The sequence below is a fragment of the Orbicella franksi genome, chromosome 3 (assembly GCF_964199315.1).
Source record: "Orbicella franksi chromosome 3, jaOrbFran1.1, whole genome shotgun sequence".
NCBI lineage: Eukaryota > Metazoa > Cnidaria > Anthozoa > Scleractinia > Merulinidae > Orbicella > Orbicella franksi.
This window is the reverse complement of record NC_138147.1, coordinates 27,596,633-27,608,706: the sequence shown is the minus strand read 5'-3', so window position 1 is coordinate 27,608,706 and position 12,074 is coordinate 27,596,633. Positions and strand designations below refer to the sequence as shown.

The following is a 12,074-nucleotide window of genomic DNA, read 5'->3' as shown; positions in this document are numbered from 1 at the left end:
AGAGCTCTTATAACGAGGTTTATTTAGCAAATTATTCCACCAGAGCGCGTTGGAAATGAGTTGGGTATAGTCATCTCATATCCAACAAACGCGACTGAAATAATTGCCAGTTTTATTAAAAACTATAGAAAACGTAAGTAAAGGAAATAATTACGCAGACGCCATATTTGTAGAACATCGTATAATCCTCATAGTCCATGATGGCTAAGCTATTGAAATCTCTTGAATTGAGTTATCCAATGATCCAGTTTTTAATAAATACATATGTCGGTCAGTACCTTGTTTCGTCTAGCGAGTTTAACTGGGCTATATGCTTTATGGCTCGCGTGTTTCTCTACCAAAGACAAAGGATTAAAATTGTGTCTGGTGCATTTTATCTCTCGCCCCCACTCGTCGTGTAGATATTTCGGTTATTTACTTCGAAACTACGTATGTACGTTTCCTCTTTTGCAATTATTTGGGTTGCCTGTGTAAAGACACACTACTCGCATTTATTATCCTAACGAGTGGAGTATAACAATGATCCATCGCGCACTACCTTAAAATTCTGAACTAAAATAATATCTCACCCCTTTCCTTCGATGTATAAAATCAAGGAAGAAGCTGTTGTTACTAGTTTTAAACGCAATTAAAATTCTTCAAAATTAAAGCCGGTTCAATCATTTGTGCTAACAAGAAAACAGCTTCGTGACATTTCGAATGAGCGCCTCTGTTAAACCCACCCGACTGGGAAGAGCAACAATTCCAACTGCAAGTTTGTTGCCCTCCCCAGTTTTGCGCGCTTCATGAATATATTAAGTTTCACTATGAGGTGCCATCTAGGGATTTTTCGCTTTCTTTAAAGATGTAACCAAGGTACAGAGGGCAGAAAATTAAGACCGAGTCTAGCCCCTTGATGTAGCGAGGGAATTAGCGAACAAACGTTTAACTACCTTCTGTGGCCTAAGATATGTATATAAAAAAAAGGTGTTTAAAAGCTAAAGAATTTCACGTTTCTGCGAAACACACCTAGTTTCCCTCCACTACTGTATCTCTATAGAGATCAATAATATGATGAATTTGAAGCCTGGCCTTTTTAGCAAAATGCCAACAGTATAACCTCTTAAAAACACCCTTAACGTTAGCTCCAAGTGCTTATGACTCAAAAATGAGTCCGCTGACTCTCCCCTTGTATCCGCCACTTGCTAGTTAGCATATTTTAATACGACTTTTTGTTAAGTTTACGAAGGACATTTGGCCACTTTAATTTTTAAGAAAATTGAGGGGCTCCGAAACAGCTTCCAAAAATGTTTTAAACTTTGTCAAAAGCTGAATCTTGGCATGGTTATTATAAGTCAATAATATCGCATCGGGTTCAACAAACTCTTTTTAAGTTTTAAGTTATAATCGCTTATAGCCTCAAATTAAGGGTAGCTCTTGAAGTCAAAACAGTAATCATAACTTGTTTACCCTTGTTTGGTATTTTGTGGTGCCATAATTCAAGACTCTTTTGAAAAAGAATGATAGTGTTTATCTATTCAAGAACGAAAGCTGAAAAATACTGGAAACGGTGTTGCATCACTATAATTAACTGAAAATTTAACCTTCCGTGTATTGATACAAATTAAGACAATTCAAGTCATTGCTTGATCCCTGACCAAACAAACTCGCAAGTAGATGCAAGTTGAAAACTTGGGTCTACTTGCGAGTTCGTTTGGCTACGCCTTGCGCGCACTTGTGTTGACTTCCGCAGACTTGCGCTCAGTTTGGTCGAGATCAAATTTGCACGCAAGGCGACTCAGGGTTTTCACTATACGTTTGGCCACCCAACCTAAGTCAACACAAGTTGAGTCACGCAAATAGTAACCTATTTGCTAATGAAATACAGGATATGTCTGCCTTTAGATGGTTTTTTTGCGACTTGCAGCTACTTGCAAGGAAACTTGGGTATCTGTTTGGCCACCCAACGCAAGTCTTTAGACAAGTTCAACTTGCAGCTCCTTCCAACTACTAACGAGACCGTTTGGCCAGGGTTTTCAAGCACATATTCACTTCTGTGCATGTCCATTAATGAAGATTGTCACCAAGCAAACAGTCAATAATTCATCTCCGCATGACGGTACGCACGGGGCTTCTACCGTAAGTACCGCAGAGAAATGGTAGGAAATTTTCCTAGCATTCCTTACATACTTTCACTAGGGTCCTTCGTCTTGCGGCCAGGGAAGGCGTCATAATCTGTTTCGGTGACATGCCGATGATATTTAATAAAAAATAAACCAGGAAGGGCCCATGGAATATGAGACAAGCTTTAAAATGAAGTCACGACATTAATAGTGCTGACATTAACTGAAAATTTAACCCTCCGTGTATTGATGCCAGACCTTGCACGCACTTGCTTCGACTTGCGATGACTTGCGCTCACTTTGGTAGAGATCAAATTTGCACGCAAGACGACTCAAGGTTTTCACTTAACCTAAGTCAACGCAAGGTAAGTGACGCTAATAGGAACCTATTAGCCAATGAAATACAGGATATGTCTGCACTGAAATGGGTTTTTCGCGGCTTTCGGCTACTTGCGAGGAAACTTGCGAATCTGTTTGGTCACCCAACGCAAGTCTTTTGACAAGTTCAACTTGCGGCTACTTGCGACTACTAACGAGTCCGTTTGGCCAGGGTTTTAAAGCACGAATTCACTACTATGCATGTCTATTAATAAAGATTGGAATATTTGTCACCACGCTAACGGTCAATAATTCATGTACTGACATGATGGAGCAAACTTGAACTGAATACAAGACGTTTGAGAAGTTTCAGCAGCGCTAGTTAACCGATTCCAGCTTGTTGTAAAGCTACAAATAGCCATTTTGCCGGTCAGTATGACAACAGCAAACTTTAGTGAGGATGGACAGCAGAAAAATAATAGTTAAACATCCATTATGCTCCCCAGGATATTAATTAAGTGCTCGACTACACGGCCAGTTGATGTTTATTTCAGTTTAAAACTCTTTTCTCTCCGTTATTGCATTTCTTAGGAATGCCCTTATTCTAATTGCTCTTCACAAGGAGTCTTCACTTCATCCGCCGTCCAAACTCTTGCTAACTGAGAATTTAACCTTTCATAAACAGATGCAAATTACGACAATTGAAGTCATTAATAAAGTAGGTATTCCCTTCTATGCTTTCTTTGGGACATCGGCTGGACTTACTTTCATTTGCAAAGTAAATAAAGGGGACCTTATGTTAGCCAGAGTGCTAGGAAGGGAAATCTGTCGGTCATTTAATTTTAAATAACAAAGAAACAGTAAAGCTGAAAAACGTCTCGTCTTCGATAACGTGAACAACATTCTGTATTCAGTGCTTTTGAAGCTTTGGAGAAATTATAAAGTATCTGTGCAAAGCTTTTATTTTCACGGTAATATCAACTGTAACATAACACTCGCGTTTGATTGGTTCCCAGCCCACACTATTTCAGTTTAACAAATTGGCCGCTCAAGCAACTAATCAATGTGTTCAATAACAAAACAAAAAAGTGTCTAACAATAAGATCAAAAGCGTCCAATATGAAAGCGTCTGATAATGCTCTGTGCAATAACAGAATTGGCTTTATACTCGTGATTTCATAAATCGGAATCGCGGTTCACGTTCGGCTGATTTTATTAACAGAGAGGTTAAGCATGACGTTAACGGCAGACGGCAAACGGCAAAGACAACTTCTCATTTTCAGTTCTTTTCTTCTAATCCGTAAATAAAGCCCACAAAAATGCAATAACGTCTCCTACTATTCATTGCAAATACAAATAATTTCACTCTACTGTACACACAGCTGAAGAGAGACGACAAACGTTTCATTTTTGCCGTTGGCCGTTTGCCGTAAACGTCATGCTTAACCTCTCTAATAACTCGTACGATTAAGTCTGGTTTTCACTAACGACGCAAACACAAGCGCAATTATAATAATTCTTATTTCATCGTGAAACCGGCCTTGACGCAGGCATAAGCACAAGCGCAAGCACAAGCACAAGGATCAACATTTTTCCTTTTTCTTGTGCTTGCGCTTATGCTTGCGTTTGTGCTGCAACAAGTGAAAACGAAATACCGCTCAAGCATAACACAAGCGCAGGGATATTTACCACACGTGGTTGTGTTGGCCAATGAAAACACTGGATCCAGATTACCTCACGCCTAAACAGTTTGGAAGGTTCGGATGATTTTGCTTGTGCTTGTGTTTGCGTCGAATTTCGTTTTCACTTGGGTCATCCCTATTGCTTGCGTTTGTGCTTACTCTTGTGCTTGCGTCCCTAGTGAAAACCAGGCTTTGCAAAGCAACATCGACTCAAATCAGTCATAGAAAGTCATATTTATCATTGAAAAACGTGATGATTAAGTACGACGCGTTTCCTAACCCAGATGGGAAAAGTCGGGGCGAACCCCGGCTTGAAACGTCGCAGAATACGAAAATTTGTGAATGAACAAATAAAATAAGTCCTCTTACACGACTAAAATACATCGCACTGAAAACTTCAACTTGAATATTGAGGTCAACTATTCTTGATACGATTCTTGATACGACTCTTGATATTTCCATTCTAGAAGATTTTAAGAAAAAATTTCAGAATCCATATAACTTAAAAATGTTCTCGTTCGCTAATGCATCATCTAGGAGAATTTAATTGAGGATGTCCGGTAGATTTTTTAATTTCTGCCACATTTTTCGAAGTAGAAATTAATGATATAATGTCCCAACATTTCGACGACCTCATGATGACATTATCAAGGAATGAAGAAATTGTAGCAAGTTCAAAAGAGGTAAGACCTGTAGATTTGCATAAATGAGGTTAAGTTGGATAATGGCGTTACGAGGTCGCCGAAACATTAATAATATCGTTCATCCTTTTTACTTGTTTATGTATTTCAAAAGCATTATTAGTATAAAAAAAATAATAACATAATCAGAATAGCTGAACAATAGATATGCATCTTTCTTTTTATTCATTTATGTTGATTATCAAAAGAAAGAAAATGCAGATATTTCTATCCTGTAGTCAGGTGTTCTCTTTGCGGCAACAGAAACAAGCACAAGTCAGTCTTCGTACAATGGAAAGCCAGCTGCTCGACTTTTAATATTACGTCTTTCCAAACTATCAATGATTCATGTGGGCGGTATTGATATGTTTGTCAGTTGTTGAGAGGTCGAGTTTCGACAGTGTTAGTTTATCAGTTTCAGCTTGCAGTTAGCCATCGTCATATCAATATGGCAACTGAAAATTTTACTGAAAATGGACAGCAGAAAACAGTTGGACAACTATTATGTGCGTCAGATTTAGCTGCAGGACTACACGGCCAGTTGACATTTCTTTCAGTTTTACACTCTTTTCTGTCCCTAACTGCATTTCTTGGGAATGCTTTGATCCTTATTGCTCTTCGCAAAGAGTCTTCACTTCATCCACCGTCCAAACTCTTGCTTCGTTGCCTTGCAACAACTGATCTCTGTGTTGGTCTTATTACGCAGCCTTTTGAGGTTACCTATTGGATGTCTGCAGTAAATGCGCATTGGAAGATTTGTCGCTTCGCATCAGCCGCAGGCTTTACAACAGCCTATATTTTCTGTGGAGTGTCTGTGCTGACAATGACTGCAATAAGCGTGGACAGACTACTCGCCCTGTTGTTGGGACTGAGATACAGACAAGTTGTAACTTTAAAGCGAACGCACGTGATCGTTATTACCTTTTGGGTTGTGTCCACTGTCATTTCAGCAATGCAATTTTGGAATCCCCTTATAACCTTATGGTGTGGTAACATAGCTACATCTCTGTGTCTAGTAACCTCAATCTTCTCGTACACAAAGATTTTCTTCACCCTCCGTCATCATCAAAATCAAGTACAACACCTTGTTCAACAAGAAAACCAAACAAATCAACTGAACATAACGCGATACAAAAGGGCAGTGTCCACTGCAATATGGCTTCAACTGGCGATGGTCGCTTGTTATCTACCCTATGGTGTAGTGACGGCTTTGGCCCCTGATAATGGACAAATTTCATCTATTTATTACACTTGGCATTACGCATCAGTCACTGTATTTTTTTTTAACTCGTCATTAAACCCGATTGTTTACTGTTGGAAGATAGAAGAAGTCAGACAAGCAGTGAGGGACACTATCAGACAAGTTATTTGCCATTGTTTTTCCTCTTAGCTCCTGTAGACCTAGGCAAAGAAAAAATAAAAAGTTCATCATGTTTAAAGATTAAGATTTTTAAAGTTCTTGCAGAGGTTGTCTTAGATTAAAGTGGTGAGTACTCAATTTTTCGGTATTACATGTTTCTGTCGCTAGTATGGTAGCCGTATTAAGGAGAGAATTTCATCACTTTTGTAAATAAAAACAACTTGTTTCAAATTACGACCCGTTGACGACCTGTAACTTTACAACTGTAAATAAAGATTAAAAGCAAGAAATTGCATCGCAACCTCTTCATATGGACTACGTTAAATATCATTCAAACACGATATAATTCCTATAAACAGCTGAGAAGCAGGTTTTTATCTTTCTTTTCATTCAAAAGACAGGCAGAAGTTCTAAGGAGGTTGCTTAGCATTTTGGACACGAAAATAAACACTTTCCTAGCGCACTCAGTGGGGAAAAGATTGATAGAGCACAGTCGGTTCACGGTATGTACTAAAACCCGAAACAACGAAAGGAAACGAGCTAAACGAAACCACCGAAACCAGCGAAACGAAACCGCCGAAACGAGCAAAACGACCGAAATGAGTAAAATAATAAGTAAATACATGAAAAACGTTACACTTTAATAAAGTCTTACTCTTACGCTAGTCTTAGAAACATCAAAATAGGGCCTGAGGCGGGATTTCAGGGCATGTACTAAAACCCGAAACAACGAAACGAAACGAACGAAACGAAGCCACCGAAACGAGTAAAACAATAAGTAAATACATGAAAAACTTAAAAAAAAAAACAAACAAACAAAAACCAGCCTTGATCTCTGGCGCGTTACTATGGCAGCCTGATCTCGTACCCAGATCCACATGTGTGACATCGTTGCATCTCAAACCTGAAAGATGGATGAGCGCAAGGGTGTCGACGACGACGACCACGAAGACATCGAGAAAAAGGTGAGTATTTTTCACATTTTGAATGGCATTCTAGCTAAAACAAGAAATGTCATTTTAAGGAAAGGTTTCCTGGTCGTATCGTGGATTCTTAGACGGTGGCGAATCGACAACGCCGAGCCCAGGGTGTACGGAAACACAATCTCAAGAGTATCCGTGAAGAGCTGAGCGCTTAATAAGAAATTACTTTGAGAACTGCAAGAGTCACGAAGGCAAAATCACTAAGTGGTATATTTCGGCCAGAATCTCTTATCCAAGCACTGTCCAAATTAATAGACTTCCGCAGGTGAAATACACGTATGTAGATTTGGGAGAGGGCTGAAAGTAGCATCTTTAAAAAGTTAGGTAAGCATTGGTTGGGGATCCCCTCACCTAAAACGCGATTGTGGCGCATCTGTAAACGCGCGAGAACTTACGAGAGAAAAGAAAGTTGATATGTGCGAGAATCTCCAACCCAAACACTCTCCAAATCGATAGACTTCCACAAGTTAAATACACGTGTGTAGATTTGAGAAAGGGCCAAATCTAGCATCTGCAAAAAGTTCAGTAAGCATAGCTTGATGCCGACACCGAAATCCCGAGTGTTCCGCATCTCTAAACGCGCGAAAACACGCAAGAGAAAAAAATATAAATGGCCGAGAATCTCCAACCCAAGCATTGTCCAAAGCAACAGACTGCCACAAGTGAAATACACGTGTGTAGATTTGAGAAAGGGCTAAATCTAGCATCTTTAAAAAGTCCAGTAAGCATACTTTGAGATCACGACACCAAAATCGCGAGTGTGGCGCATCTCTAAAGGCGCAAAAACATGCGAGAGAAAAAATATCAATGGGCGAGATTCTCCATCTCAAGCATTATCCAAAGCGACAGACTTCCAAAAGTGAAATACACGTGTGTAGATTTGGGGGAGAGCCAAATCTAGCACTTTTAAAGAGCCTCGTAAGCATGCTCTGGGATCCCCACACCAAAAACGCGAGTATGGCGCGTCTCCAAACGCGCAAGAACTTACGAGAGAAAAGAAATTTGATATGTGCGAGAATCTCTTACCCAAGCACTGTCCAAATCGAAAGTGGCATCTTCAAAAAGTTAGGTAAGCATTGGTTGATAGGGGCGAGAATCTCTCACTTAAACATTGTGCAAATCGATAGTTTCCACAAGTGAAATACACGTGTGTAGATTTGGGAGAGGGCTAAAAGTAGCATCGTTAAAAAGTTAGGTAAGTATTGGTTGGGATCCCTGCACCTAGAACGCGAGTGTGGCGAATCTCTAAACGTGCGAGAACTTGTGAGAGAAAAATAAAGTTGACATGGGCGAGAATCTGTCACCCCATCAGGGGATGCAAATGACTCCTAAAGTAAGTATCTCTTCCTGATGTGTGTGTGTGTGTTTTTGTTTTTGTTTTTGTTTTTTGTTTTTTTTTTTGCTTTTTTAATTCTATGAGAACAGGGGTGTATTCCTCTAAGGCTGTGGGTGTAATTCTTAAAAACACTGAGTTCTTATAAATCGTTTACAAATTCTTCGTTCCAGTTCAAATTTATGTTGCTGGCACATGGGTGGGCACCATATATGTAGACCGTGATGTAAGATACCTTAAACTATTTTTACTGTTCATGATGCACTGCTACGTTAGTTTGCTTTATAAATATTTGACTGCTCTGGTCGAGTTTTTAATTTCAATATGATTAAACGTTCTTTTTATGCGTTTCTGTTACATTGTAAAAATGATGTAAAGTTGTCAATTTTAGTAATTTCAATTTGAAGAAAAGGTCCTGTTAGTACCTTCTTGTTACTTGATGAAAGTTTTGCGGGTTTTGTTTTACCAGGACGCTTCATGACGCCTCCTGGAATAAGCTATACCTTCCCTAGTTGAATCGTCATCAGTTTATCGTACGTTATTCAGGTTATTGATTGGAAAAATAATTATACTTTTGACCTTATTTCCTCTTTTCCAGGGGATAGGGGGCTGGGCTCACTTTTTTCGGAGGTCGTTACTTACGGACTTTTACGATTCGATGCGTGTACGAGCCATTGGCCAAACGATTGACCAAGCCATTGGTAGCCGTGTATAGTCACCTAAAGCACTGAGAATCTATCTTAGCTCCATGTACTAAGTTGCTCCTCGCGCTTTTGTTTTTTTGCCCTCGGCTGTGTAATTGTGCGATACTGATTTTCTACCCAATCACTTCAGTTGCCGAGCATGACAATACTGCACGTGGCTCCCACTGCCAACGACATACAAGTATTCCAGATCATCTGGAATACTTGTCACCTGGAATCTTAGACAAGTATTCCAGATCATCTGAGTTTTTATTTCTTAAGATCTGTTTTAGATTGATTAATCAAACGCCTCTTTACGCCCGACAAGCATCTCGATGCAAGCTCAGAGTTTATTGTGATGGCTTTCATTGGGCAAACAAGACATTTACGTTTGCTCGCCGCGCTCAATATCCATTCGTAGGCACTTTGCTATCTTTAAGATCAGTTCGTAGATCTGAACTCGGTTCAGGGGGAGAAGCAGAGGAAGGTTCATGTTGCGTAATTTGTTCATCATTGCGGGATTACTTGATTTATCGGCATTCCTCGGTTTTGTCCGCTCACGTTTTTTTCCTCCCCAAGTCTTTCTTCACATGTGTTTAGACGTGATCCGATATATAATGACCTTGTTTTGTTCCAGATTATTGGCGTCGGTGGAGTCCGCCATCATTTGAAACCATCGGGAATGACTCGAACGCGCTATTTACTTTTAAAGCACTATTAATGTCATGACTTCATTTTAAAGCTTGTCTCATATTCCATGGGCCCTTTCTTGTTTGTTTTTTATTAAATATCATCGGCATGTCACCGAAACAGATAATGACGCCTTCCCTGGCCGCAAGACGAAGGACCCCAGTGAGAGTATGTAAGGAATGCTAGGAAAATTTCCTACCATTTCTCTGCGGTACTTACAGCAGAAGCCCCGGGCGTCCCGTCATAGTAATGGAATAGGACTGAGTGGAGTCCAATTCGGTCTGTAATCATACGAGTGATTAGCAAAGTCGGCCGACCGCGAAGCGGGAGTCCGATTTGTTTAAAATCACGAGTATGATTACAGACTGAATTGGACGACGCGAAGCCCTGTTACCAATTAATAAAAACTATGACAAAATTCGAGAAACGAACAAACCATCGATTGAGCGCTGAACGATCTTAAAACGTCTTTATGAATGCTGAAAAACACAACAGTTTACTCAACAAAGTGCACGGCAACAGCGCGCGCAAAATGACGCGTACTGTCCAATTACAAGCATGACGCGTACACTGTCCAATTAATGCTCAAATCAGGCTGCTGATAGCCAATCACATTCGTTAATTTTGTTATAGTTTTGATTAATGTACTAATATATTTGGGAAAACTTGAACTGAATGCAAGACCTTTGAGAAGTTTCGGAAGTGCTAGTTAACCGATTCCAGCTTGCAGCTAAGCTACAAATAGCCATTTTGCTGATCAGTATGACAACAGCAAAATGTTACTGAAGATGGACAGTAGAGAACAATTGAACAACTATTATGCTTTGCAGGATATTAATTAACTGCTCGATTACACGGCCAATTGATCAGTGTTTATTTCAGTTTTAAACTCTGTTCTGACCATTACTGCATTTCTTGAGAATGCTCTGACTCTAATTGCTCTTCACAAGGAGTCTTAACTGCATCCGCCGTCCAAACTCTTGCTAACTGAGAATTTAACCTTCCGTAAACAGAAGCAAATTACGACAATTAAAGTCATAATAAAGCAGGTATTCACTTCTATGCCTTTTTTGAGACTTGGACTTGCATTCATTTGCAAAGTAAATAAAGGAGACCTTCTGTTAGCCAGCGTGGGAGGAAGGGAATTTGTCGGTCACTCAATTTTAAATAACAAAGAAACTGTAAAGTTGGAAAACGTTTCGTCTTTGCAACATATCGCAATATAGTTGGGCGTAACATGTTGCGCGCGTTTGGCCACCATGTTGCAACGTGTGGCAACATGTTGGGTGTTGTTGGCTTAAATTTGAAGATGGTCAAACATTTGTGGATGTTGCGTGATGTTGTAGTCGATTGGCCGGATTCGTGTAGCAATGTTGCGCCAGGGCATGCGCACTAGTTCGATTTTCAATACCCAACATGTAGCAAAACGTCGCAACAGGGTGACCAAACGCGCGTTTGATTGGTTCTCAGTGCACCCTATTCCAGTTTAATGAATTGGCCGCCCGAGCAGCTAATTAAGGTGTTCAACAACAAAATAACAAAGTGTCTAACAACAAGATGTTCAATTTTCAAAGCGTCCAATATCAAAGCGTCTAATAACGAACTGTCTAATAATAGAATTGGCCTTATACTCGTTATTTCATAAATCGGAATCACGCTTCGCGTTCGGCTGATGTTGTTAATAACTCGTATGATTACACACCGACATGGACTTAACTCAGTCCTATTATCATAGAAAACGTGACGATTAAGTGCAAGGCGTTTCCTAACCCAGATGGGAGATGAGGGGATTCAAGGGGAGAACCCCGGCTTGAAACGTGTCAGAGTACGAAACTTGTGAATGAACAAATAAAATTAGTCCTCATACACGACTGAAATACATCGCACTGAAAACTTGAACTTGAAAATTGAGGTTAATCATTCTTGATACGATTCTTGATATTCCATTCTAGTAGATTTTAAGGAAAAATTTCAGAATCCATATAATTTAAAATGGTCTCGTTTTTAATTTACAAATATTCAATTATCTTCTCTCCTATCTGTACCTAGGTGACACACACATGTGGGGCTTCGAATTCGACAATACCGCCACCATTATTTGTTTAGAAATCATATATCTAAAAATAACGACTAATTCGCTAATGCATCATCTAGGAAAATTCAATTTAGGATATCTGGAAGATTTTATAATTTGTGTCGTATTTTCTGAAGTTATAAAACATAAGCAAGTAAAAACTAACGAT

At 39.6% G+C, this 12,074-nt stretch overlaps 1 protein-coding gene across 1 annotated transcript; it reads left to right on the top strand.

Annotated features, from left to right (window-relative positions):
* Positions 1–5,075: 5,075 nt before the first annotated feature.
* Positions 5,076–6,172, top strand: LOC145483152 (adenosine receptor A3-like). Its single transcript, XM_081461745.1, has one exon. The coding sequence runs from the start codon at positions 5,231–5,233 to the stop codon at positions 6,170–6,172; it is 942 nt and encodes a 313-aa protein (XP_081317871.1). The 5' UTR covers positions 5,076–5,230.
* Positions 6,173–12,074: the final 5,902 nt, after the last annotated feature.

Coding starts and splice junctions, on each gene's coding strand:
- LOC145483152 (XM_081461745.1), top strand. CDS start 5,231: ATGGCAACTGAAAATTTTACTGAAAATGGACAGCAGAAAACAGTTGGA.